This window comes from Megalops cyprinoides, chromosome 7, assembly GCF_013368585.1.
Source record: "Megalops cyprinoides isolate fMegCyp1 chromosome 7, fMegCyp1.pri, whole genome shotgun sequence".
NCBI classification, from domain to species: Eukaryota; Metazoa; Chordata; class Actinopteri; order Elopiformes; family Megalopidae; genus Megalops; species Megalops cyprinoides.
In genome coordinates, this window is record NC_050589.1 from 9,395,006 (window position 1) to 9,422,895 (window position 27,890).

The 27,890-nt window shown below is 41.3% G+C and overlaps 1 protein-coding gene across 1 annotated transcript; it reads left to right on the forward strand.

The window, feature by feature from the left end:
* Positions 1-1,933: 1,933 nt before the first annotated feature.
* ptpn18 (protein tyrosine phosphatase non-receptor type 18) lies at positions 1,934-27,255 on the forward strand. Its single transcript, XM_036533672.1, has 17 exons — positions 1,934-2,220; positions 11,966-12,074; positions 12,311-12,387; positions 13,836-13,931; positions 14,139-14,177; positions 15,769-15,837; positions 17,633-17,695; positions 18,126-18,268; positions 18,627-18,693; positions 19,028-19,105; positions 19,846-19,935; positions 21,089-21,180; positions 23,582-23,898; positions 24,553-24,584; positions 25,368-25,398; positions 26,473-26,562; positions 26,758-27,255. Exons 1-17 carry the CDS (start codon positions 2,128-2,130, stop codon positions 26,829-26,831), a joined length of 1,560 nt encoding a protein of 519 aa, XP_036389565.1. The 5' UTR covers positions 1,934-2,127; the 3' UTR covers positions 26,832-27,255.
* The last annotated feature ends 635 nt before the right edge of the window (positions 27,256-27,890 follow it).

Below are 27,890 nucleotides of genomic sequence, written 5' to 3' on the forward strand. Positions count from 1 at the left end.
TGATGTAAGTTGCTCTAGATAAGACCATCTGCTAAATGGCAATAATGTAATTTCAAACTATTGATTTCTACAAAGTCCATTCCCACCACCTTAAATATTATGTATGTTCTTTTGCATGCACTTTACTTGAAGTCTAATCTCTCTGTTACAAAGTATTTAAAGTATCTTGAGTATTAATGTCTATCCCATGGCAAGTATTATGCAGTCATAATGAAATATGGGGAGATGAATGACATCACCCCTGCCGTGTGTGTGAAAGAAGTAAAAATAAAAAAGAGGTGGTTAAAAGGATATGTCTTTGTGATGTGACCATAAAATCAGTTCAATGGTACTATTCTTATGAAATTCAGTCAGGTGCCATGTCACATGCCTATAATCATAACAGAGTACATCTCAGGTGACTCTTATGCTGCAATTATAAAGACAGACTGATCCCAACTTCCTCCACTTTCCTCATGGTGAAGCCCAGAAAAACTGAAGTGATGCTTTTTGGTCCACTGCCCATGTTAAATGTATCTGAGTTCCACTTGTTGCATTGAAATAGTGAGAAAACATGAGATTTTGTCAGGTTATTATTTATCCCACATTAAAATTTGATTACAAAGTTCTTGTACAGTCTCCTGTTGGTTTTTGTTATGTGGTGGCATGTCAACATGTTTTAGTACCCTACAGCTTTCTGCTCTAAACTTTAAGAGTCCCCCCCCCCCCCCCCCCCCCAATTTTGCCCAAGTTACACTCATTGCTTCTGAACTGTCTGTAGGAATTCTTTTCCTGATACATGAAGCCATATGACGTAGCCACAATTCACATGTTGAATTTCATTCTATCACATGCTCCAACTCATTTCCCTTTTAAACAGGGCACTTGACTGATAACCATCCAGCTACGTGACAACTGATAATCAAACTGCCTAAGGACTGTTGGTTTTCAGTCTTTCAGCTACCATGGTTCCATTAATTTGGAAGCAGTCAGGGTTAAGTAGAGGATCAGACTCTGTAAATGTTTAAATCCCTGTTAAAACCCAAATGAAGGCCTGCCTTTTTAGTCTGGCATTTGACTCATGCTTCTAATTAGCCACGAGGTGCTGCAGGAATTAACGACTACACATTATGAATCTATTGTGTATTGTATGTATTATTTATTTGTATTTTATTTTAAGTTTCTCATTCAGTAAACCTTTGGAATTGTCCAACTCCCTCACAAAAGCTGTCAATACTGTATTTTTTCCCACTTGTATGAATTTCGTCACATACCAAAAAGAATGATGAAAATTGACTCTTTTCATGAAATATTTTAGCGATGCAGTACCGTACACCTCCACACCACACAGTGGCACTATTGGCACTATAATCGCAGGCTGTTACTGTTGCTGGCGAATTCATTATTGTGTGTTCTGGCTGTAAATTTAAATATTATTTTCATGTGTCATACTGACGAATACTTGAACAACAACGACAGCAGCAATAATAAATACGTGTTAATAATAAAATAATAAATAGTAAAAACATATTACATAAACAGTTTTTTATACATTACACACTCATATCGTAAGTGTGTAATGTCTAACATTTTCAGTAGCCTTTTATTTGTATATTTCGTGAAAGTATTTAGATGTAACTTTTATGTAAACACTAACTCACTTCATTGTCTTTCATCGCATAATTTCAATCATTTTATGAGAAAATTTTCTCATAAATTCAATGTACAAACCTTGCAAAACTGCACGATTGACTTAATTTCGCAGGCGATACCCTTGATGTGTAGCGCCACTTCGACCAACAACGTTTTGTCCTGAGTGTGAGGACTGTCATTGGAAAGACAGTGTTAGAGCTGTAGTATGGATTGCAATTTCAGGTGACCGTATGACAACATAGTAGCACACTTCCTTGTCCGGCAACGGCGCTCCCTCTCACGCATACAAGGAAATGCTGATAATGTGCCGCTTTACTGTAATCACAAGGACAACGTTCAGAAAGGCAATTAATACGCATTACTAAAAAAAAAAAAAAAGTAATAATAATAATCACACGAGGTCTCAAAACAAGACAATCGTATTGGCACAGCTTGTAGAAAATAGCATACAATACTGTTTTTATTTGAATTGTTGAGACACGGTCCTTAACACAAATGGATAGACAACTGATGAAGTTCGTGGATCGGGTGAAATCTCTCAAAAATATTGGCAGTGGTGGCTTGGACGAAATTGCCTCTGAGTACAGCGTAAGTTGAAATTTTCCTAGCACCTGGACGTTAACTTTTGCTTTGTAAATTAAGTACTCTTCCCACAGGCAGCTCAAAATGATGCACAGTGCATAGCAGCACTACCTGTAACAGTATATTAACAGTACTGCAGTAGTTCACTTGGTTTCGGGACATGTGTCAGACAAATTCTTGTTCATTTTCTAATAATTCTGAGGAATCGTTTAGTCATGATTGTGTACAGTGGAATTTTACTTTCATCTATTATAAGGAGAATACAACGTGTCGGTATGGACATTCAGCCTTCTCTGTGTACAGCAGATCTTCATATTTCTTTCCCTTACTGTATCTGTTTGCATTCCAATTCATTTACTATAGCGACTATGTCAAAGTCATTTACTCAGGAACTTGTTGAAATTGGCGAGGAACGATAGCACGTCGTGTGAACTGTGGAGTTTGCTGCTAGAGGCGTTTTCACAGATGGAGTTCAGGTATTTTTAGGCTCTGAAATAGTAACAGCAACAACACTGTTGCAAATTCAAGTTACTGGTGGCATAGCTGCACAATCTTCATTGCGTTTTGTTGTCTGATGAACAAAACCGTGTGTGTGCACTCTTCATTGACTTATAGGACAGGCACTTGCACGTGCTGAACAAGTGCCTCTACAGCTCATGGAAATTGTTAGGTTGGATGTACAAAGCGTATGTAAATCTTGCAAGAGCCATTGACTTGATGTGCTTGATATGTCCATCTGAGTGCTTCAGGTGGTGTTTGTATTCAAATACCTATTGGCTTTTTTTTTCTGAAAATCTGAAATTATCTTAAACTCATCTGTGGTGTCGGGATACTAAATCAATAATGTAAGGTAAATTGCAGCTTTAGGTGTTCATTAATCTTTAAGAATAAATTCTTTGGAATATTTCATCTCTACTAAGTGAATGTTTGCCTTGGGTGCTTAGAGATTTTCATAGATAAATAGGTTGTGAGGGGTTTCTTGCATACAGCAGTATTTCATTCTTTACACTGACATGTTGGTTCTGACATCATTCTAATGGAATATTATTTGGTGAGGACAGTACTTATTGCACCTGTCGATTTTAGATAAGAATAGGAGCAAGTGGTCAGTGAAACACATCTTGTCTCTCATCTTGTCTCATAAAGACAGAAAAAACTAAACTACCATCAGGTCAGTGTTGTTCATAATACATAATGGTCCTGTTTTAAAATTCTGCATATTCTTTGTTGTCATTCAATATTAGAATGCATTTCTCTGTTGTGATGATGTGGCATGGTTGTAGTGGCTATAATTAATCTGCAGACTTCATGTTACAAACGGCATATTATAAACAGGTGTCAGACAGGAATCCACAAAAGCCTTGTGCACAGATATATATATATATGTCTTTCAAGCTTAGAGGATTATCACATTCATGCAGTTTTGTTTTGACTTTGGCTGAACTGCACTTGCGAATTTGCAGAAGTTAGTACTTGTCAATTACGATTCTTGTTTTGCTGTTCTTCTGAAAGTGTTTGGATTTACATTGAAGAGTTCTCTTCCTCATTTAAGCTCCAAAGTCCAAAGTCAGTTACTTATTAAGCAAAGGTCACATTTTAGAACTACCTGTGTTGACTCTAGCCTGCTCACGGTTAGTTTTGCAGGCAGCGATGTCTGCAGTCATTTTTATTCAGCTCAACTCTCATTAACAGTTTAGAGTGGTTTTCAAGTTCATGTTTTTCTTGATCACATTTTAAAGAATGTATAGTAAATATAGTTTGAATGTGATTGGCTCATGGAGGCCATATTGTTTTGGGCATTCACATTCAGTAGTGCAAGGCATTTTACAAGTAAGGCTGCAAATTTACTTAAACCAATTGTTGTATACAATTTCATCATTTCTGAGACACTTTAACAGACTATTAGATTTTTCAACAGAGACCACAATGCCACCCAACTATCACTATGCATCTCATTAATATAAATATAAACTGTCATGTTTCCACACTGACATTTAATATCCAGCACTGTATTTAGTATAATCTGACTCAAAGAATTTCAGAAGTCCACACAGAAAAGTACAGTTCAGAAGTTCAGTCCGGTTATTGCAAGATTGCAGTAATCCCTCCCATGCTGTAATGTCCATGCTGTCATGAAAGTGAACCATATGCTTATCTGTCTTCCTCATTCGGCAGAGCACTGCTTGACATTAGATAATGCAACTATTGTGACTTCCTCTGGAATATTGATTGTGCATATTCAAATTAGACCTTTACCAGTGGTGGGGGTTTTTTTCCAGGTATATAAAGTGTTGGCTGGAAAACAACACACAGGTGTATGCACTATCTGGTCATCAAAGCATTACTGGCCTTCACTTTAAAAAGCGCTGTGTCTTGAAAGGATCAGATATTAGGAGGTTCCAAATACACGTGTCAGTTTCAACCAGTCTAGGGTTTGCATTCTGTTTCCAGGGAGAAGTTTGAGAAAGGAAGTTCCAGTGTCACTTCATATTTTCAGGCCTCCTGCTTTGGGTTAATCTGAAGTGTAGTATTCATAATTGATAATAGCGTTGTCACTGTCTTCACCAGCAGCATTAAATAGTTTCATAAGTGGTACCCATACAGTTTCTTATTTTGTTTGATCCTTGCAGTTTTCCCTTTCCCTACACACTGTAGATAGGCATGTGACTGTGGATGAGCTTGATTAGCTATCCAACTCGCTAACAAGTTTGTCATTCTTTTGAGTGTCAGGGTCCGCATAACTTGAAAGGGGCGTAAGTTCTCGTTTCAGAAGGATGGTGAGGAAACACAGAGGCTAACCGGTTTCATTCGTAGAGTTGTTGGTGCTATTTCCTGTGAGTTCCAGTTCCTATGATGGAAAAGGAGGTCCTGATGACTGAATGCAAGTTCCTGAACTGATGAACCGATGTAGGCATGCATGTTCGAACCTCCTGAGATCAGATCCTTTCAATATGCATCTTTTACAAAAGAATAAAATCCCCCAAACTCATTGCAAATTATCAGCAGTACCCATGCCAATTCTGAAGTGGACAAGTCTACATGAGGACAACTGTTTGCCCGTAGAGTCATTCGACATGACTAAATATCTCGAAAATCCATAATCATAGATAAAGAAGTCATAATTATTTGCGATGGACTATTAATTTATTCTCCACTCTCCACCTGCTAATACCAGTTAATACCAGATATGGCATTTTTCAAAATACATTTACAACTCACAAAGATTAGCCAGCTAATTCCTTAATCCATCTTGGTGTAATTCTGCAGGGATGTCCTTTCATGCTTCACTTTAATAACATGCAAATCAGACTGTGAAAGTGGGTGGGGAACCTGCTGGTAAGACCTTTGATGCAAAGTCACAGTATCTGTGGCCACAGCCTCCACCGCAGCAACAGTATCTGCACGTCTGTCAGATGCAGAGTTATGATAAATTGGTATTGCACATACCCAGCTGCCTGAACGAGCTAAACAAAATCACTTAAGAAAGGTCACCACAGTTTTAAATTAAAATTTGTACTTTAATTGTAAAATTTAATTTTTGAAATTTAAAATTTGTTCTTGTAATTTGGAGTTTTAATTGATGAGAACCACAGAGCTTAAATGGTATTTGATGAAACGAACTAGAACAAACATGCACCACTGGAAGAGGTGTTGTTATTGGTGTGAGGATTTTTGGCCAGAACTGCTTGCGCTTTGTTGGTCATTTTGCATTTTCTTGCAATACATATTTTCTGCACCACCGTGGTTAGTCTGTGGTCCTTTGGAGCCAACAGTTATGGTGCAAGAGTCCCAATACTGTAGGGTGAGACCCAAGTGTTTCCCCACGTTGGTCTTCAGGGTGTCCTCAGAGCCACCGTAGAATTCATACAAGGGTATAATGCAGTTAAGACAGGATGGGGGATTATACATCTAATATAATAATCTAAGATAAAACAAAAATCTCGTAATAGTACATTTTAATAATGAATGCTTCACAGCACTTCTCTTTTCTTTGTGTCTTGTGTAAGAGTAAGAAGAACAGTGGCTACAGCAAATATGAACAGTTAAATTTAGAGTCAGCAACACAATCTTCAGCAGTTAAACATGCGGTTCTCAAGGTGGAACATTTCTGGCACCCTTAATTTAGACCCAAACATTGTGCAGATGCACTTATCTTTTAAGCCCTCAGCAAAGTGTAGGAGGTCTCAGTCTGTCCATACTCCTCTATTATACAGAATTTACTGAGGAATCTGCGTTTAATTATAACATGTTTCACTGTGCTGCCTGTTGTTCTAAGGGATCCGTCTGCCGGCAACAAGTAGTAACAAGACTAATTGCTGCCAAGGACTCAGAAAAGTTTAGACATAAAAACACATCAGAGAAGGTAGCTGTCAGGTACGCACATCCAGCCAGTCCATAGAGACACCGCCACTGGACTCTGGAGCAGTGGAAATGTGTTCTCTGGAGTGATGAATCATGCTTCACTGTCTGGCAGTCTGATGGACTAATCTGGGTTTGGCGGATGCCAGGACAGCGCTACCTACCGAAATGCACAGTGCCTACTGTAAAGTTTGGTGGAGGAGGGATAATGGTCTAGGGCTGTTTTGCAGGGTTTGGGCTAAGCTCCTTAGTTTCCAGTGAAGGGTAACATTAATGCTACAGCATACAAAGACATTTTAGACAATGCTTCCAACTTTGTGGCAACAGTTTGGGGAAGGCCCTTTCCTGTTCCACCATGACTGTGCCCCTGTGCGCAAAGCAACATCCATAAAGACATGGTTTGATGAGTTTGGTGTGGAGGAACTCCAGTGGCCTGCACAGAGCCCTGACCTCAACCCCACTGAACACCTTTGGGATGAATTAGAACACTGATTGCGAGCCAGGCCTCCTCGTCCAAAACCAGTGCCTGACCCCACAAATGCTCTTTTGGCTGAATGGGCACAAATCCCCACAAACACACTCCAAAATCTTGTGGAAAGCCTTCCCAGAAGAGTGGAGGCTGCTATAGCTGCAAAGGGGGGTGCAACTCCATATTAATGCCCATGGTTTTGGAATGGGATGTCCAATAAGCTCATATAGGTGTGATGGTCAGGTGTCCACCTACTTTTGGCCATATAGTGTATGTATGTGTGCTTAACATGGAGTGGCTTGTACATGTTCACATGTGATACAAGCGTGTAACAAGACTTATACCTACCATGCAATATGTGCCTAGTTATTTCTCACTTATAGAATTTTAAAATCTAGGTCAGTGCCCCATGGTCACAGTTCCCATAGATACACAGAACTGTGGTTAATTTCTGCCAGTTCCACTTACAGTGACCCTTTAAAAAAGGATGGGGAGGGTGGGTGTTGTTAGAAAGCAAGTCCTTGTTCTTATTGCACTCAAGAGCTCTTTCTCTGAATGGCCCAGACCATTTACCTAATGAGTTGAGAAAGGGGGTTATTTCTCTGTGCATGACGTACAGTGATGTGTAGTGTAGTGTAGTGTTTATAGGCAGTTTGTATGCAATTGTCAGGTAGCACAGTGAAGTTATGCAAGGGTGGTACAGGTTTTACAGTGCTTGTGGAAGTGGAAAATTCCTCTGAACATACAAATCGTATGGCAGCCTTGTTGCACATATCCTGTTTCACTTGTGTGATCACACAAGCCACTGATTTCTGGTTAACGTTTTTTGTGACCCAAGTGCACTGACCATCAATTGGATGTTACACAAGTGAAATCCCGCCAGCCAGACCCATGGGTTTACACAGTTATATGATACCTCCACTGCACCTACTTGCAGACACTGAGGAGTTACACAGGTACCGAGGCCTTTTTTAATGTAAAGTTGGTCCTGTTTTTGTTTAATTCTGTCTAATGTGACATCATTACTGTTGTGTCCATCATATTTCTACTTTTATTAAAACAAAGAAATGGAAAATTTTTATAGTACTTGAAATGACTTCTTGTGAAGTGCACAAAAGCAGAGCTACCACTTAGTAATCATGCAAGTCAATGAAAATGATCAAACAGTATTCTTTTTAATTCAACTTACTGTCCTCCACTTCTTAGTACCAAAATAATAAATACATGGTCTTTACTTTGCTTGAAGGGACAGGTACCAGAGCAGGTACAGGTAAATTCACAGATGGCAGTGTCCCATTACAACTGTGGATAATTTTTTGATTGGGCACTATAAAACCATAAGCACTGCTCCGCTTTGTACAATGTAATATTCATGTGTACATGTGCACGGATTCGTGTATGAAGGAAATTTAATAACTTACACCACTGAACTACATCGTTTACATCAACCTGAAAGTGTAAGAATATGGGTAAGCATTAACTGTCAAGGTAGTTCTTCATGCACCATACATTCAATGGCTTTGGTGGATCTGTGGTGTTCTGTGGCAGATCTTTGAATATTGTGGAATTTCCATGGGTTTCACCTCAGCTTGACTTAAAGAACAGTCTGGAAAATCATTTTTTTAGCAAGAAAGGAATAGCAATAGAAAGCTTTTTGTAAAAAAACAAACAAAAAAATATTGTTGAAGAAATAGTGCTTGTATCCTTATGTTTGGCAGAATGTGTTCACTTTTGCAGAGCAGATTCTGCTGGTTTTGCTGCGTGGCTAACAGCATGCACAGGGGCAGCTGTATTTAGTAGAGTTGTGCAGCAGCACCAGAATACACGCTCAGCACTCTTCCCATAGGGTTAACATAAGCAAACCTCCCGAGCAGACGAAACAAACAAAACGCTGTCTGCATTCTCCTGCCCGATGACTCAAATGAGCTGAGAATGAGCGCGCAATAAAAGATGCGTCAGTGAGATAAGCGTGGCCTTATCAGAGAGAGTTTCAGAGACACATTTTTTGTTTGAAAAAGAGAGGCTGGCATTCGAATGAGAAAGGTGTTCAACTCAGTGTGGGGGGGGGGGGAAGGTGAGCTGCAAAGATTGATGAATTAAAAATCAAAAGAAAAAAAAAGATTTTTTCAGCCTCCTCAGTAGCAATGTACAGCATTTTACTTCTTATTAACCAAGTGGAGACCAAACAACAGAGAGAAGAGTGTATTTAATAACCACATGACTTCCTGCACACGCCCTGTAGATAGGAGTCCTTAAAGACAGCTCTTTCTTCTGCTTGTAGAATTGTATAGGGTGGGCTAATGTTTCATTCCAAAATATATATACGTTAGAATGAATCAGATAGCCCTTTGAAGCCTATTTGTATCATAATGTGTACACTGGGTTTTGGAGGCCAGTGTGAAGGCATTGACATAGTATATTATGTATCAGTGTGAACTAGTGACAGTTCTGGACCCGGGGGCTGCTGGTTCAAATTTTGGATGTGACTTTAATGTTGTACCCCTTGGGCAAGATATTTTATATAAATTGCTCTAGAGAAAAAACTGTGACAGAATATGTAAAATTTTAATTTCTCCAGGATATGGATGCACAGGAATAATATTGTATAATATACCAATAAATAATTTTTCATAATTAATCCAAGGAGGTCTGCTGCAACACATTTTGTTATACCAGCACTGTTTGTGCTAGTGTAGTAGTGATGTTGTGAAAAAATGGGAGGCCCTTTGGATCATATGCTGTACGTTGCTTATTAATATATCTATGTACAGTGCTGTGTGATAGTCTTTCAGGTTTCAGGAGTTAGAATACATGGATGTATATATCTCACTGCGAAAATATGAATTATGTAATTATGTGTAGAAGGAAGAACTTCAGCTGACATAACTTGTATCTTTAATTTCATGGTATCCAATCAATAAGCACAGAGAAGCATCATAATTGACAAGCCCAGGACTGACCCAAAAGCTCTCTAAAAATGATGAGTACTTCTATGTTTTTATACCCACGTATGCAGCCTTGTCAATCATTTGTTCCAAAGTTCCAAACAAATAAGTTCCAAATATGCAATAAACCAGGATCAACTGATCCCATACACGGGTATAAAAAGCCCACTGGGCACTTCCTTTACAGCGTCCCTCCTACACCTCTGTGTTTATGATGTTTAATGGGGGGGGTCAGCACCTCAACCTCTGGCCAGGTGTAAGCCCTTCGTCAGGCTCCAGGCCAAATACAATTGCCGCTACATCACGAATTGATGGCAGCCTTTACACTTTGACTGTATGGAAATTCAGACATACTGAATTGTACATTAGACCTGTCTCCCCATGGCAGTCTCTGCAGTCACACAGGAGCGCTGAAGGGAGACGAATACTCTGATAGTCTGATACAATAACTGTTTTCCGCACTACAAGTGACACAGCACGCTACAGTGGAGAGAGTGGTCATTGGTGAACAGATGCTACTCCGCTGCCATCATTCAAGCAACTTTAACAGCTGCTTGACGAATCGCAAAGGAAACCCTGGCTGACCAAGCCGCCCCTGTCCCCAGCGGAACGAGACCATTTTGTTCTGCCGCTCAAGGATCCCAGTCATTGTCAACAAATGACACAGCTGGGTTCAAACCCAGGGCTCAGCTTGCACTCAAAGCAAATGCAATTAATACAATTGAATTGGCAATAGAAATGGCAGTGAAAGAGTGTATTTTTCATCCAGCCACTGTCCAATGGTCACTCAAGGATGTGTTACAGTAAGCCCACCTCTGCTAAGAAAGGGGAACAAAACTAAAATATGCACAAAGCAAGTTTTGGTTTCCTTATGCATCATTATAAAGATGGTAAATGTTGAAGAATTTCACAAAGCAATGTGTACATGTGTGTATACTTTATACTGTGTGTTTTCAGCTCCCTGGTGGACACTCAGTGAAGTGCACGCAGACCTTTTTTCTTTGTGTTCGTTTTTGCCATAATATTTTTATGTCAAAATCCATTTCAAACATCAATAGCTTTTGGTAAATTATTTATGATGAAAAAGTAGCCAGAGAGAATGCTGGTTTCATTCACAGTGGCAGCATATTTGAATAATATGCTAATTGTTAACACCTGTTTCTCGATGATATGGGCTGATCACATGGTTTATTTGCATATGCTGTACCAACCTTCCTCCTGGTATATGAAAATAGGTGCAATGGGGATCAATAGATGAGAAAATGGATCCATTGGAACATTTTTCTACTTGATGCAACAGGATTTGCACAAGTAAGATTACATCACACTAGAAATTGGGGGAACCCATTCATTAACACAGTGATGCCATTTTTGAAGCAGGAAGTCCTTTAACAGGAAATTATAGTACACTTACTCAAGACTTAAAACATATTACAAAATATGACTGTATTTTTACGTAGATATTTTTTGTTTCATGAGTACATTTCCTTAGTATCATGTTTAAAGGATGCTCTTTAAATTAAATGTCTAATTTGAGAAACTGAATTTAAACATTGGTGGGTGTCCAGATGCAGATCTTTTGAAAGTCAGATGTTGACTTATTAGCTGAGATGTGCATTGTACCAGTAAATCAAAAAGAAACAGCAGTACTTCTCATTTCTAAAATGTAATGCATTCTTCTTTTGCTTCAAATTTGCTGTAATTTGGGGAAAATGCTCCCCCTGGTGGTTCCATGAACAAATGCTATTGAAGCGTTTTGTCATAATTCTAAAAGTATTGAAAATTCCTCATGAGAAATATTTTACTATTCATTCATACATTGTAACTTGTGTAACTTTACCGGTGTAATGTGATTTGATTTCAGAGGTGTCTTAGATCTGAACAGAAGTTCTATAGGCTATGGTGCATACCTTTTTAGTAGTGTTCTTGTAGGTTTGAAAACACTGCAGCAGTAACCTCCATCACTTTGTGCTTGTAGATTATCCGTGCTCAGGCGGGAGACCTCAAAGGGAGCAGCGGCTTCACAACAGAGGCTGGACAGCTCAAGGACAACGTTAAGAAGAACCGTTACAAGGACATCTTGCCCTGTGAGTAGAATGACTCAGTAATATGGAACAGTTCCTCCCTGAGGAAAGAAATCAATCATGCGTCCGTGAATCAAAAGAGATCTTTTATTTATTTCAAGGCCGCAGTGTGTTCAAAGAGCGCGAAAGTTTTGGCACAGGCCGCCTCTTTGGAGGTGGGGGGCTTTGGCAGGGCTTTCCCATCATGTGGGCCCGACCTCAGCACAATCAGACCCTTGTTTTCTCACCCCTTTGTCCAGATGACCAGACACGTGTGCCCCTTTCCCCGCTGGAAAACGAGTCCGAATCTGACTACATCAACGCCAGCTTCATCCAGGTACCCCTCGACGTCCTGGGCCACGCCCCCTCATCCTCTTCACCTGAGGGGTTTAAAGCAGAGTGTGAAGATGTACATCTTCTTCCTGTCTACATTACATTACATTCATTTAGAAGATGCTCTTATCCAGAGCAACTTCCAACACAAAAGAACAGAAGTGTACCCATTCAAGTTAAATGAGCAACAGTGTCAGGCCAGGCTAACAACACTCCCAGACTGTAGCGGAGCGAGCGGGGGGCAGAGGGTGCGGCTGCCCTGGGCCCACGGTTCTTCCAGTTACAAAGGGGCCCACCTTGGGCCCAATCTGCCTGACTGAACATGCATTTTTGTTTTTTAGTTGAATATTTTGAATAAAGTTTCTAAGCTAAGTTTCTCGCTGCAATATTTATTTTGAATGAGCAGAGACACAATAGAGTTACAGAAAACTTTATTTGCTGTCCAGTATCCTTGTGTAAGTGTACAAACAGAAAAATTACGCCCTCTATTCGAGTCCCAAAGCAGGAACTAGGTGATCGCCGGCTGTCTTGTTTTATTCCCATTGCCGTCACTGCTGACGGAGCCGCGGTATTTAGTTATTTTGAAAGAGCAGTGACACAATAGTTACTGAAAACTTTATTCGCTGTCCAGTATCTTTGTGTAAGTGTACAAACAGAAAAATTATGCCCTCTGTTCGAGTCCCAAAGTAGGAACTAGGTGATCATGCGTGTCTTGTTTTATTTCCCATCGCCGTCACTGCTGACGGAGCCATGGTATTTAAAAATGGTCTCACGCAATGAGGTGTGCTGAAATAGCACACCTCATTGTAATCCACATTTCTCTCCGTTCCACCCTTCCGTCCCCATAAGTTTCCCCCTGGATCTGTCTTGCATCTCCATACAGCCTATAATAGGCTGTATAAGGGCCCACTACAGGTCCTCTCCCCCTCTGCAATGAGCTATCGGCTCCACCCCTGCTCCCAGACCAGTGAGTGTGAGCATAACACCATTCAAGCCCTGCTACAAGTTAACTTGTGCAACCTGTCTAGACAGCCTAGCAACTAAGGGAAGCCAAGTACACACACTGCTGTACATTACAGTCACTAGGTCACAGAATCCAACACATTGCGATACTACACATAAATCAACCATCAAGTAATACAAGTAGCAGGTGTTAGGGGATGGAAATTGAGGTGGCACTGAGATGCAGGTGGGTCTTCAGTTTGCGGTGGAAAATGGCCAGTGATTCCACTGCCCTGACCGCCATAGGGAGTTTATTCCACCACTGGAGGACCAGTACAGACAGGGATCATGTCTCAGAGGAGCGACCCCATCAGGATGGGACAGTCAGTTGCCCCATGGTTGCAGAGCGTAGTAATCTTGGGGGAACATACAGTTTGAAGACTGATTGTAAGTATGGGAGGTGGGAGGCTGTTCCATTCACCGTCACTGTCCTAATTTCTCTTTACCCAGGGTGCGATTGGGAACAAACAATACATAGCCACTCAGGGCCCCCTCAGCCATACTCTGGGAGATTTCTGGAGGATGGTTTGGCAGTACAATGTGAAGGTAAACTAGGTCACCTCTTTTAACAGTCTGTTTTGAATATCATTTTTACTGGCCTGCTGATATAACTAACGATGGCAGCAAAAAACAGGAAGCGTCTGGGTAAAAGAACATACCTGTTGGTATCAGCCCCCTTTATCTCTGGCATGGCATCTGAAATGACAGTTATCTGATCCCTCTCTTCCCTATCTCTTTTCTCTTCTGTTTTAGGTCATTATCATGGCCTGCAGAGAAATAGAACTGGGGAAGGTAATCTCTTATTTAGGAGATGGCTGCCTGTCTGTCCGTCTGTTGTGAAGTTGTGCTTTTTTAAACTTTTTGGAACAGCTAAACAGCTCTGGTACATCCTTTTTTTCCACAAACTTCAATATGTCAACCTTAAACATAGTACCCCAAACATCAAGCTACTGCATACTTTGCCAACAGTAAACTGCTATACATTACTCTCTCACAATATTGCCAGCTATTCAACACACTATAAACCACAACTCTTCCACTGAGCTTGCCAACACAGAGATCAAAGCATAATATGAATATATGAAAAGCTGCCTCAGGAAAGAGAAACAAAGGTTGGAAGTCAAAGCTCACCAACATGGGTAGACGGATGCATAACAGTTGCCAAAAACCACAAAATAACTGCCTTCGTCACTCATTGTCAACACAAACTGTACATTGTGACCTTCACAGCTGATAATTATAGCAGAGCTGCCATTTGGAAGTTGCCTGTAACCAAGGCAAATGTGCAACAATGCATAACCTGGTGTAATGAGCACAAAACCTGGAGCATGAATCATCTTTTACTCTTTTTCCTACGTCTGGATGGTTTTATGTTTGGAGAAAGCCAAAAGAGGCCTTCAGCCCACATGGTCTGTCCCCAGCTGGTAAACATGGCGGTGGATCTAAACATGGTGTGGGCTTCCATCTCGTGCGGGTTATTGGGTCTGATTATTTCTCTGTGTGGCAGAGTTACAGCCAAGGTGCACCCTGTGGTGCAAACATTGATTCCCCAGGATGTTTCCATATTCCAAGACAATATAACCCTGAGTGGTTTCACGGACACCAGGATGAAGTCAGATGCCTTCTGTGGACTCCCTAATCGCTAGATCTAAACATTCATTCAAAGTTCTAAAGGGTAGAGTGTGGAATAAACTTCCCCCTCCTTCATCTCTCAGAGAACTGGAGGCCTCCCGTATGTATAAATGCCACAAGGCCACAGTTATGATTTGTTCAGTTTAGTTTGATTTTGTTATGTAAAAACAGTGACACAGAGTCAATGGTCTGACTCGGCTTTAGGTGAGAGACAGTGACTCCAAACTGCAAGTTAGCGAGTCCCAGCTACACAACAGTGTAGGGCTATACTAGTTGTATAGTAGTATACTCATTGTAGGCCCAAATAAGTGTCTACTGGCGTTCCGGCAAAAAACAAACAGTGATATTCCAAATAACCCAGATTCGTCGTCAACCCAAACAAATGCTGGCTAATGATCTCACCACTAAAAGAGCACTTTCCTGCTTCTGCACCACAATAATAGTCTTCAGTTCAAATTTACCACCATAGGATTGGATCTCCTCTTCTGGTCAGCAGTTCACCTTTATAATCTTACCTGGAAAGGAGGCTGCGTCCAGCTGTGAGTTGACATCAGCACATGCCAGCAAATTAAAGAAACAAAACAGAAAGTATATATATATGTATATATATATGTATGTGTGTGGATGTATATGTGCTTATGGCTCGATTTCTTGATGAATTCACCTGGTCTCTCATTGATCCAGACATAGAGCTGCCACATTTATTTTTGCCTGAGATGTTTAAGTATATAACATTCTTTTTTTGTTGTAGAGAAAGTGTGAGCGCTACTGGTCATCTCACACAGAGACCTCCGTCTTCGGAGCTTTCGCTGTAACAAATGTAAGCAGCTGGCTTCAAAGCTTCGTTCTGTGTTTTCTTCTTAAAGATGTGCATTTGCCAGATGGAGTAAATGTGATCATTTGCATTTGTAATGAAGCCTGTCTTTTTGTCAGTTTGTTTGAGGGAAACATTCCGTGAAAAGGCAGAGATTGCCACCAGGGTGTTGAGTGATAGTAACAGCGCAGTCATCGGTCAGGAATGTGTGTGTGTTATCATTAGAGGAAACAAATCTTCTGGTCAGTGTTTCCTGGTTGTGATAACTGTCACCTGTTCTGCTGAATGAGCTGTTCTAAAACTTATAATGAAAGATCGGATCTGTCAAATGTTCTATCCTTTTAAAATGAATGTTAGCTAGCAGCTACTGGACCCCATCTCCAGGAGAAGTGCAAATAACCATTGCTGCACTCATGGAATCCTTTGCATTGAGTCAGTACAGGAAAGCACAACTATTTTCTTAACCATAAGGCTGTATACCAGTGGTAGCGTCTGAGCTATTCTGCATAACATTATTGTCATTTAGCAGACGCTCCTATCCAGAGCGACTTACAATTTTATCCATTTATACAGCTGGATATTTACTGAGGCAATTGTGGGGCAAGTACTTTTCCCAAGTGTCCACAGCAGTACCCCAGCAGAGAATCAAACCAACAACCTTTTGGTCAAAAGCCCAGCTCCTTAACATTGCACCACACTGCTGCCCACTGTGCTACACTGCTACACTGTGGTGTATTCTATGGAGAAACAGGGCTCACCTTTAAAGTACTGCACTGTATGAACAAGCATACCAGTTTGAAATAAATACAACACCCATCAGCTACTGACTGCCTTTTATGTGACTGGTGACTTTGACTGTTGCGTATTGTGGTAGTGGTCATTTCATGCACCTAATATTAAATGAGTTTCATCATTACAGAGAGATCAGGTTACATTAAGTAATAATGATAACACAGCATAGCTACTACATTAGGTTCAAGCAAGTGAAAAGGTATCAGCTGTTGATAGGAGATCTTCATTTAAATTAGCGCACGCTTGTTAAACCGGCAAAACCAGGTTCAGGGTAATTACCCATTAAAATAAAGTGCTTTGTGTGCGCTGTTTGTAGCAGACTAGCTACTACTGCTCTATGTCCAGTCCTTACACAAAACAGTGGTTGTATAACAATGTCATGTGTTACCATGTTTTGTAAACTGTTAACACAGTTCTGGCACTGTACATACCTGATGTAATACTATTAGAGTACTGTATTAGCAGTACTATGCGTAGTAAACTGTGCTGTGATAGCCCATAGAAGTTTGCATTATTTTGAAATAAATTCAGTGATTTAGTGTACAGAAGGTTGATGATAATAATGTCTAGACTGGGCTGCGATGGCTTTATTAATGCTTTAATTTGGCTAATGGCTGTTAGCTGGCCTTTTGAACTCTTTTCAGCAGTATGTTTATTTTCTGTGGTCTTTACTTTAATGAACCTCAGACAGAATAACCCAAGGGATTCTTTGCACTGATAGCACACTGTCCTGCAACAACATTTAATTGGTAGTAGGCTTTTAAGTGGTAAATCAAAATTAAGATTTAATCTGACCCAAAGACGGAAAGCATAAAAAGTTACAGCCAGCAGTAAACACAAATATTTGCAAACCACTGTACCTGAGGTAAATATAATGTGTGGTATACAGTAGGAAGAGTATATACTATTTGTCTATAATCAGCTGTAGGTTTGCTGACTTGGTGCATTCCAGGCACTAGAATTTATAGGAAATGGGTAGTTTAACGTGGGTTTACTGTAATTTTTGCAGTTGGAAGAGCGTAGCCCAAATGAAGAAGTGGTCATACGGACTCTCTTAGTGAAATATCAAGATGTAAGTGTCCATTTTTACCACTTTGTAAATGCTTCTCTTAACTGAAACCATTTTGTATCATTACGCATGGTGACATACAATCAAAAACCTTCCAAAGTTAAAAACAAACTGTGCATACAGTCTTCTTTCTCACTGTAGGTGAGAACAACAGAAGGTGTTGTATATGGCCAACAAAAAAATCTACCTTACTTGAGTAATTAGATGGGGATTTCATTTTGGGTTTTGTGATTTACGGTATACGGTATATCAACAGTTAAACAGTTACAGTGTGTGTATGTGTCTGGGTGCATGTGTGTGTGTGTCTGTGTATGTGTGTACTTGCACATGTGTCTGTATGTGTGTGTGTGTGTGTTTGTGTGTGTGCGTTCATGCGCATGTGCATGTGTGTCTGTGCTTGCGTGTGTGCATGCATATGTGTGTGTACCTCCAGGAAACGCGTACAATCACTCAGTTTCAGTACACAGCGTGGCCAGACCACGGCATTCCCTGCGCGTCAGACGGCATCTTGGGAATGATGGTGATGGTCCGCAAAACGCAAGGGCCCAGCACAGCTCCCATCCTCATCCACTGCAGGTCTGCCCCCGCTGCCATCTTTACCCCGGCTGCTCACCAGAGTGTTGCAACCAGCCCTCAGGGTCTCATGCCTCAGACAGATTACCCATATGTACATTATTATGCATTAGCGCATATCATTGTGTCCTGCTAGCACCAGGCTGCGTGTAATTAATTGATCCCAGAGACTTCAAATGCATGGAAAAGGAAGTGACACACATGAAATATTCAGCACCTGATGCACGCTGTCAGCTCCGGTCTTGTGTCAGGCTCTGTTGCCATGCTTAGGCAGGGGGAGGCCACATCCACCCACGGCAGTAAAGAATATGCCATGTGCCCTGACCTCCTCCACCATGACCCTGTGTGTGCTTGCTTCCAGTGCTGGCTGTGGAAGAACAGGGGTGATCTGCACGGTGGACTACGTGCACGACCTTCTGCTCACAAACGTACGACACCCGGACTAAAACCCAACACAATATATGTGCATCCCTCTGCATGTAAACACTGAACGTGTATTACTGCATATGAGGGTGGTGATATTTTCTGCATTTGATTAACATAAATTTTCACTGGGGCTGTTGAGCAATGCTATCGGTAACGCTGCTAATGACAATGTCACACTATTAAATTCATACATCAGCCACACATACGTGTCACCAGCCAACCAACTTATGTGTCGCAAGCTGGAGATGGAAATTAAAATAAATGTGTCAGTGACTTCTGAGATAAAGCCATTAGCTTTTAATCAAAGATTCTAAAGCATGACTGTAATCTCACCAGCGAATCAGGGAGGACTTCAGCATTATGGAGATCGTCATGGCGATAAGGAGGCAGAGACCATCGGCTGTTCAGACTAAGGTACTGCAGCGTTTAATGATCCACCAAGCCAGTAATTGCAATTCTGAAAATTTACAGCAAATAGCAATTCCACCTGCAAGGTTTTCATTTTAGGACATTATTATTTATTGTTAAATGAAGGTATCATCCTCTGAAATACCACAGAGATCTTTTTTGTTGGTGGTTATTATCTTAACTATCTCCCAGTGATTTCCCAACATAACCTGCAGTGTATTTCCGAAGTATACAGCTGGATTTTTTCACTTGCTTAAAGGTGCACCACCAGTGCCGGCAGGGATCTGAACTCATGATTGACTGATTACTGTGTTGAAAACTTCCTGTAGTTCCACCTAAAAAGTCTTTATCTTTATATTCTTGGGTAATCCACTACGGTAATTTCTACTCCTTCCCTGCATGACTGGGGGACTGAAATATGAGATAACATCAACCTTTGTCCTCTTGCCACTCCACTATATTTTCGCATAAATATATGTTGCAATTATCGTCACCTCCCCCTTGAGCCATATTAACACCTCATCTGTACATGATTTTTGTACTACGCGCGCATCACCATGCTGTATACCTCATATATTTATTGATTTTTTCATGTGAATTTAAACACACACATTGCTTAATTGTACTTATATATGGCTGAGTTTCTTGTTGGGGGGAAAGAGATAATGATGATACAATGCTGATTGGTGGTGATGATGATGATGATGATGATGATGATGCTCCTGTTGTTTCTCCCATGCCCTCAGGAACAGTATGAGTTTGTATACCACACTGTGGGACAGATGTTTGAGAAGGCTTTACTGAGTCAGTGTAACAACTACCAGAACCTGACTGAGGTGAGATGCCATAGAGTACTACTTACATTAGCTATGAGCTTGCAAAACTTCAGCTTCAGTCCTGTGGTCTAAAGGCCCACATTTGGCCAATCCACAACCCCAGAGCCTCATGTGCAGTTGCCTGCTTTTACAAAACCTGGAGTGCGTTAGGGATCTGTGGAAGGCCCTTACAGAACAGAAATATATGCTGGAGTGATGTTTGGTCCCATAGAATGCTATTATAGGAGTGATACTGGGTGCTGTGGAAGGCTGTTACAGTGCAGAAATGTATGCTGGAGTGATTTTGGGTCCCGTAGAATGCTATTACAGCATAGAAATACATGGGGGTGCCCTTGAGTTGGGAGTGTTAAGGTTTTCACTGACACAATGTATATTAACCCATCAAACTACAAGAGCACTGCAATTCTGTACAGTAAATACGAAAAGTGCCTTTATACATTGATGGAAAGTTGTCACATCAAACTGAAAACGCCTTTGACACATCATAGGAATGTATTTGAAAATGCACTCAAATGTGCACACTCATAGAAGTTCATTTTGATACGCACACGTCTTTTATTGGTCCAGAGAAAAAAATTAACACAAAGTGATAATACAAATAATTGATCGTTAAAATATGATTATTATAAGATCAATATTACAAAGATTATGACTGTACCAGGTGTTATTGCTGTAAGTGCTGTAAGTTGTAGTACTGGCAGTTACAGTAGCAGTAGAGTAGAATTATGATATGATCAAAGATGTCGTAGCATTGGAAGTGGTATGTAACAGTAGTGGTGCAAACAGTACATTCTCCTGATCTGTAATGTAGTGCTATGCTTATACTTTCTCTTTAACACCTCGCCTATATTGGGGATTTGATCATGAGGCTTCATATAACTTTATACTGTTTCTGCCTGGTTTCTGATCAAAGGCCATATTTAACTTCCTTCTTGAAAGATGCGCAGAGGAGCAATGGGGAATTAGAAAAAAAGAAATCAGGCAGGAAGCATGCAGCCTACAAGCTTCCTCTATGCAAAGCGCAAGAGAAACCTGAAACGTTGCTCTGCAACCGGCAAGCAGGAATTCACAGCAGGCTGCTCGTCGTGCTTGAAGCTGCAATGCCAAGCCCTTAAAAAGCTTTTTTTTTTCTCTCTCTCTGTGTGCCACAAAGAACCGCTTGCCTCTGTATGACGATGTGTACTCAGTGAAGATTCAGCGGAGACAGACATCCTCCTGCAGAGCCGGCGACCTACAGCCCAAACGGTAAGAGCGAACATGATACCTGGCTCTTTCGCAGTGCGGTCGTGCTCGGTGATATCCACAGCGCCCATAGTTGGTGTATTCTCTGCTTGTTTTGCCCGCATTCAGCCCTTCTCCAGGGTTGTCTGCAGTGGAACTGGAGGCTATAAAGTCAGTGAGTGCCCACAGTGCGTGTTATGGAGAAAATCTATAAAATTATGTTGAACTTGGAGGTGCTTGCAATGATTACAATGGCACTTAGAGCAGTGTTCCTTGTAAAGTTAATGTAGAACTTAAACCATTACAAAGTTAAGGGAGTGGTGTTATTATACATTTGCCTAAGTACATTATTTTACTGCCATAGTATACTTTGATATTTATATTATAATTTATTTTATACTTTATTTTATATGTCCAATATTCTTATCCGGTGAAAATATCAACTTACTTTGTTAAATACAATTAGGTCCCCACTCACACCTAGGGTAGCCTCAGTCTTAGTGTCAAGGGTTCTTTTTTAAAGCAACACTAAACTGCGGATCCAGTGCACTTCTGATTTTTTCCTCAGCTTACAGTGTAATTGGTAATGTGCAGTTCAGTGAAGAGTACAGAACAGTCAGAGGAAGAGAGTTATTCCTTCATTTTCTCAGTGTGTGCTCACTTCTGACCCTCAGTGTTACGTTTCCTCTCTTCTGCGAATTATAACTGAGGTGATATTTGTGTGGTTACAAAATGCGCCTTTACATATGATTGATGCGAAGCTCTCTTGAATGCCTTATGATGCATTCTCAAAAGTACCTTTTAGTCTGCTTTGTGACAGTGCTCTAAAGTTTAAAACATATCATAAGGCTTTAGTAATGCTCTGTGTCATGTGTGTTATTCCCCCTAGCATGGAACATGTCTGTATGCATCTAGCTTAAGAGGTGAATCTGAGCTCTGCTTGATCCTCGTCTCCATCCCCTGCTAAAACGCCAGCCAACTTGTTTCTCTGTTCAGGAGTTTTTTTGACAAATGTGTTGATACAAATATGATGCAAATGATTTTTTTGAAAGTTTCACCAGGTCAGCAGCATCATCATTCTTGGTGTGTAACCTGGTTTGTGGTGTATGTAGTCAAAGAGCACTGTGGGGCCTAAGGCTAGGTTGAGCAGACCACATTTGCCAATAAAGAAATGTGAAGGCAGGGGAAAGGTTAAGGGGTTTTAACTGTCCCCCATCTATAGGAGCGCTTTGCAAATCAGGCTTTACCACTCGTATGGGCTTTAAACAGTCTTATCAGGACAAACAATATGGAAAGGTCATTCAATATGTCAATGTGCTGTGCATACTCCTAAGTGGTACATATAAAATATAAAACAAAATCGGGCAATATTTTTACTAATCAGTCTCTCATTCATAATAATCAAACAGTAGCGGAGATAGCTGGCTTTGATTGATGATTGGTAGTGGGGTTTCAGTACCAGCGGACTACACCGGTAGTGAGCTCAGCAGTGACTGCGTGGTTTTGCTAAATAAAGCTAAATATGAGAGGCTAGCACAAGGCACTCCTCAGCCAACATAAAAAGTAGCAGGTACAAAATTTTTCCGTTTTATATGAACACTTTTTGAGTTTTTACTTCTGCTTTCCAACTTCTTCTGAATATCTGGATATACAGTGTACTGATAACACCTTGGGGACAAAGATGACAAAGATGACTGGGGCTTTCACTGATTTTAGCAGGATGTCTGTTCATCAGGGCTGTGTGAAGGGGATTGAACCAGGAGCAGGTATTAAACTGGTCTACCTCTACATTAGAAAGCAAGGAAATAAGGAAGGGACTTGTTTTTGGGATGTTTACAAACTGTGTTAGCTATGTGTTAGCCATGATGATAGTCTGTGGGTTTTTACTGTTGGTTATAAGACAGCTTGTTTCAACTATCGGAGATGCATACGCCTGTCAGCTTCCTGTTTCAGGCCTGTGTCACACTGGGCGAGCAGAAAACCCCCCTTCTTTGACTGTTTGAGATGTTGTCATGATAGTCTGCAGAAAAACTTGAATAAAAACCAACCAGTGTTGCTTGTATTGGTGTTATCAGCAAGAGGATCACATGAATTATTCAAGATAAAAAACAGGCTTTTGAATAATAGCATGGACAAATATGAAAAAAAACAGATAAATAGGGATACTTGACCTAAATCTTTGAGAACCGTTTGAACCGTTTTTACTTCTGTGGCTCTGGATATTGATGACTAATGATTTGATTGATTTAAATCATCTAGCGATGAACACCAGTCATCTTTCCCCTTTTTGTAATGCACAACATCAAATTAGATTTCATTTAAACTGTGTAAGCTGTTATACATTCTACCTCTTAGTACAATACTGTATTTATTTCTTTTTAAAAGAGAGAGTGCTTATCCCTCCTCTCCTGGTCTTCCTGTACAGAAAGTCCAACCTACTGCCACAGACTTCACACCCCCTGGGACAGAAGATGAATGATACCTACGCTGTTGTCAACAAACCCAAACACCGCCCGCCCCCAGAATCCACCTCTCCCCTGCCTACAGCCCATCACTATGACAACGCAGACCTGGGAGGCCCAAGCCCTCCGGCTGACGCTCTCTACAGTACAGTGAAACCCAAGAACCGCTGCAGCGTCGTCCCAGCCTCCACGGCCACCTATGACAGAGTGATACCAGCCAGTGACAGAGGAGCAGAGGCCTCAGTGACATCAGACCAAGGCAACTACGAGCTGGTCCAAGGTGAATGTCTCGCTTACCTTTTGAGTTTTCTCTTCTAAAACGTCTCTGTAGTCACTCCACTTACGTAATAAACACAGTCCTTGCCCCTCATCATACACACACACACACACACACACGGACACGGACACAGCAATGCTACCACAGCTATTTTCACTTCCCAGTGGAAATGCTGCATTGTACTGTATTATTGCACAATACACCAAAATTAGACAGAGAGGGCCTGTTGAAATCACGAGCAAAATGCATCACAGAGGACACAGAATTAATGTGGTGTACTGACACAGAAGGATATGTCTACCTGTCTTACTAATGTGACAGCAAATGAGCTCATGATTTGATCCTCAGTCAGGTCTGTTCATCTCCCCAGGACGCAAAGACATGTCTTTTTCTTATAGGAACCCTGATTACGTGTTTCTCCAGCATGTGTCATTGCAGTAGCGATATTTATGAGTAATGTGTGTTGCATCATATTATAGTCTTTCACATTAATGCTTCTGAGCGCAGAAGGTCAGTAGTGTTTGAGTTTGCTGTTCACCTCACAACATTGAATTATTCATCATCACTAGGACTGTGTTTCACCAGAGCTCCATTTTTTTTTGCGCAACAATGCGTCGCACCACAATTCAAAATTTTTGTCTTTTTTTTTTTTCACAGGAGTCTTCAGCACCTCCAGCAGAAACACAGCGGTGAGGACTCTTGCCAGCGCCATCGCCGCCAAAAGACGCTAATCAAGACGCTCTTGCATGTCACTGCGAACGAGCCGATGCCCTCCGTATAATTGGCTTACAACACTTTTAGCTATGCCTGACCTCTTCATCTCAGTGTGTTCTTCACTAGAGGAACATCTGTCACCCTAGTGCTGTTCGTTTGACTTTTTTTACATAAAGGATGATGTGTAGGAGTGCAGTCCCAGAGAGCTGTAGAGTGGCTGTTGCAGCTTCAGGGCTGAGAGAGGTTTGGCACCTGCACAGACATCACCACACAGCAAAGGCTCATAAGAAAGGCAGAAGCTGTGGCAGGGAAGACTTTTCCCACGTGAAACAAAGTAAAGGGTGTCGGGTTTCAGTCTTTGTTTTCGCGATGTTCTGCTGGTACGTACAGTGGTTTGTCAGGCTACCAAAAAAAGAATCAAAACAACTTAACTAACAGAGACACACTAAACCGTAAGAGAACGGATCTGTATCTTTCTTCCTTCGGTAAAATCTATAAAAAATCAACTAGTGCGCTCTTCAGTCATCTGAAAATTCTTTTAATGTTATTCCTTTTTGGTTGCGTGGCACTTGTGCCGGTGCAGAGGCCTGTGTGCTTAGGCACGGCTGAAAAAATACAGCAGCTGTTTTCTCGCTCTGATTCTCAGTGACTCACATTGACTTTGAATGTAGTCATGACTGTAGCACAAGTCTGTACAAAAGTATTTTAAGTGTTTTAAGTAGAATCATTCATATTTAATATTCTTGTTTGTTTTACAGCCTGCGAACTCCCATCAAATTAGAAGACCTTGTAAGTACACTTCGGAGGTAGTGCGCTTAATGTCTGTGATGCCTTCCCCCCCCCCCCCCTTCACGGAACCTTGTTGTGGAGTCGCTAATTGTACTTCAGGCTTGTTTCACTGTCGCACCCTCCGCGCTCATGCAGGAGCACTGAAGCAAGACGAATGCAGTCCTCCTCTGTACTCTCACGCAGCCAGCTGCTATTTTTCACACCACGAGTCACACAGTGCACCACTGCAGCGTGGGTGCTCATTGGTGCTCATGGGTGCTACACCACTGACATTATCTGTGCAACTCTGGCTGATGCACCCAACGCCTGTCTCCAGCAGAATGAGGCCAGTTTGTTCCGCCACTGCGGGCTCAACGGTCTTTGCTGCCAGATGGCATGGCTGGTTTACAGACCCAGGCCATAGGGCCTCACCCTGTGCTCAAGACAAGCACCTTGCTGACTGTGCCGCTCGGGAGCCCTTTTTGTATTTAATTTTGAATGGTTTTAAAGAGCTTTAATTTAAAGTCCATCATGGAGCACAGAACAACGGTCATATCAGGTTTCCTTCTTCCATCTATATTTTATAAACCTGATTGAAATGAGATGTCATACTAATATCCCCAAGTGCATATATGAAAACTGATCTATTTGAGAAGAAAAATGATTATCATTTAACCCCTCAGAGTCATCCTGAAATCATTGCTCTCAAAATATGACCTGTATGTTCTTTGTATAAACATTTTTATTGTTATAGACCAGTGTACACGTTATGACTTAATATTAAGTCTTTGAAAATTGTAGCATGAGGGTCCATGTGTCCCTAGTTTCACAGAGTGATGCTCTTTTGCCTATAGTTTTGCAGGGAGTGGTTCCACTGTCTATAGTTGTACAGAGTGAGGTTCCATTCCCTATAGATTTTCAAGGTGAAACTCCATCACTTATAGATTTATAGGGTGAGGATCCATTGCTTATAGGCTTACAGGGTGAAGCTCCATTGCTTATAGATTTAGCCAGTGAGGTTCCATTGCCCATAGACTTACACAGTGAGGATCCTTCAGGCCTACCTCTGTCTGACTTTGCTTTTTATCTTCACAGCTGAGGCTCGCTCCTCAACGGATGATGACTATGAATACATCTCCAACCCCCTCAAAGATGTGACCAGTTATTGCTCTCCAGGCAGTATGGGTGAGTGAATGTCTATGCTTGAGAGGTGCCTTTTGTAGTCCTGTGTCTAAAATGCAGCTATCAGCCGGTCAGCTGAAAGGAAAACCACTCTGAGGTGTGGCCAAGTGAAACCAGGCTTTAGCGGGTGCTCAGCTAAGGGCACGACCTTCACTTCAGCTCTGTGCTCTAGCTGTAGGCTCTTTCTGTTCCCTGCAGGGTTCAACTGTCGAATCAAGAAACCCAAAGGTCCCCGTGACCCCCCGGCAGAGTGGAGCCGAGCGGAGCGGTAACGTGCCAAACCGGGCCGTGAACGTGCTGCAAGCCCAGCCGGGGGGCAGGGGTGGGGGGGGGATTGCCGTTTTCGTCATGGCAACGACCGAGGGACTGGGTACAAAACCGCTTCTCAAACTGGAAGACCCAGCACGACATGCATCAGTGGGACGGGCCGGAGGAACTGTCTGCTGCGCAGGGTGTACACACACAGAACTGGAATAATGCAGCGAATGTGAGAGAATGTGTAGAGATGGAGGCCTGCGGTTTCTCCTCACGCTGCACAGCTGTGAGATCGCCGTCTTCACAGCCGTGCCATGCAACAGGAGAGCAGAGCGAAGATGCAGGCGTGACTGACGCCGCCCAGAAACATTTCATCTGAATTTATTATTAGCCTATAAACATGTGTGATTCTTCTGCATTTGTGTAATGGTATGTACATGAGGAAAGGTGTGGCTCTAAATTTGGAATTGTTTTATGTATAGTATAAGTGTAATTTATTGACAGTGGTCTTACTTACAATTAAAACAACTGCCATTAATGACCTGACAGGTTTCTCATCAATAAAACATTCCTATGATACGTATAGTTGTTTTGTTTTGAATGTGCATTTTATATGGACCAATAATTTGTACGTTAGTACCCAGTGGACAGAACAGCAGAAAAGGATAGCATGAAGAATACATGCTGTATAGCTTTGGGAGAGCTGATTTTCTTTCCTGGTGTAATTTTGTGAAACTGTTGTCAACCTCTGTATATTGGAGTCTGTTTCTGTATTCCAGGTTTGTTATCAAAGGCATTTTTTTAAAAGCTTTATCTGTCAGGTATGCACAGAGGAGTTCAGTAACTTCTGATTATGTCACTCACAAAGCACTTGTGGGTATGGCCACAGTATGCACAAATCACATTACATTACAGTATTAAACTACATATGGATGCATATATCACAACATTGATAGAAAACACTTTGGAAAATCAGCATAGTCTGTCACGGAAGTGAAATTTATACATCCACTCAGTGCAGGAACACATCTGATCCACCAGAGGGCGCTGTGGAAGTGTGATATCCCTGGCAGCCC

Bases quoted from the DNA above. Each gene is read 5' to 3' on its own strand.
- ptpn18 (XM_036533672.1), top strand. From the start codon at position 2,128: ATGGATAGACAACTGATGAAGTTCGTGGATCGGGTGAAATCTCTCAAA. The intron at 12,075-12,310 runs GTGAGTAGAATG...CCCTTTGTCCAG, and splicing joins TTACAAGGACATCTTGCCCT to ATGACCAGACACGTGTGCCC. The intron at 23,899-24,552 runs GTGAATGTCTCG...TTTTTTTCACAG, and splicing joins CAACTACGAGCTGGTCCAAG to GAGTCTTCAGCACCTCCAGC.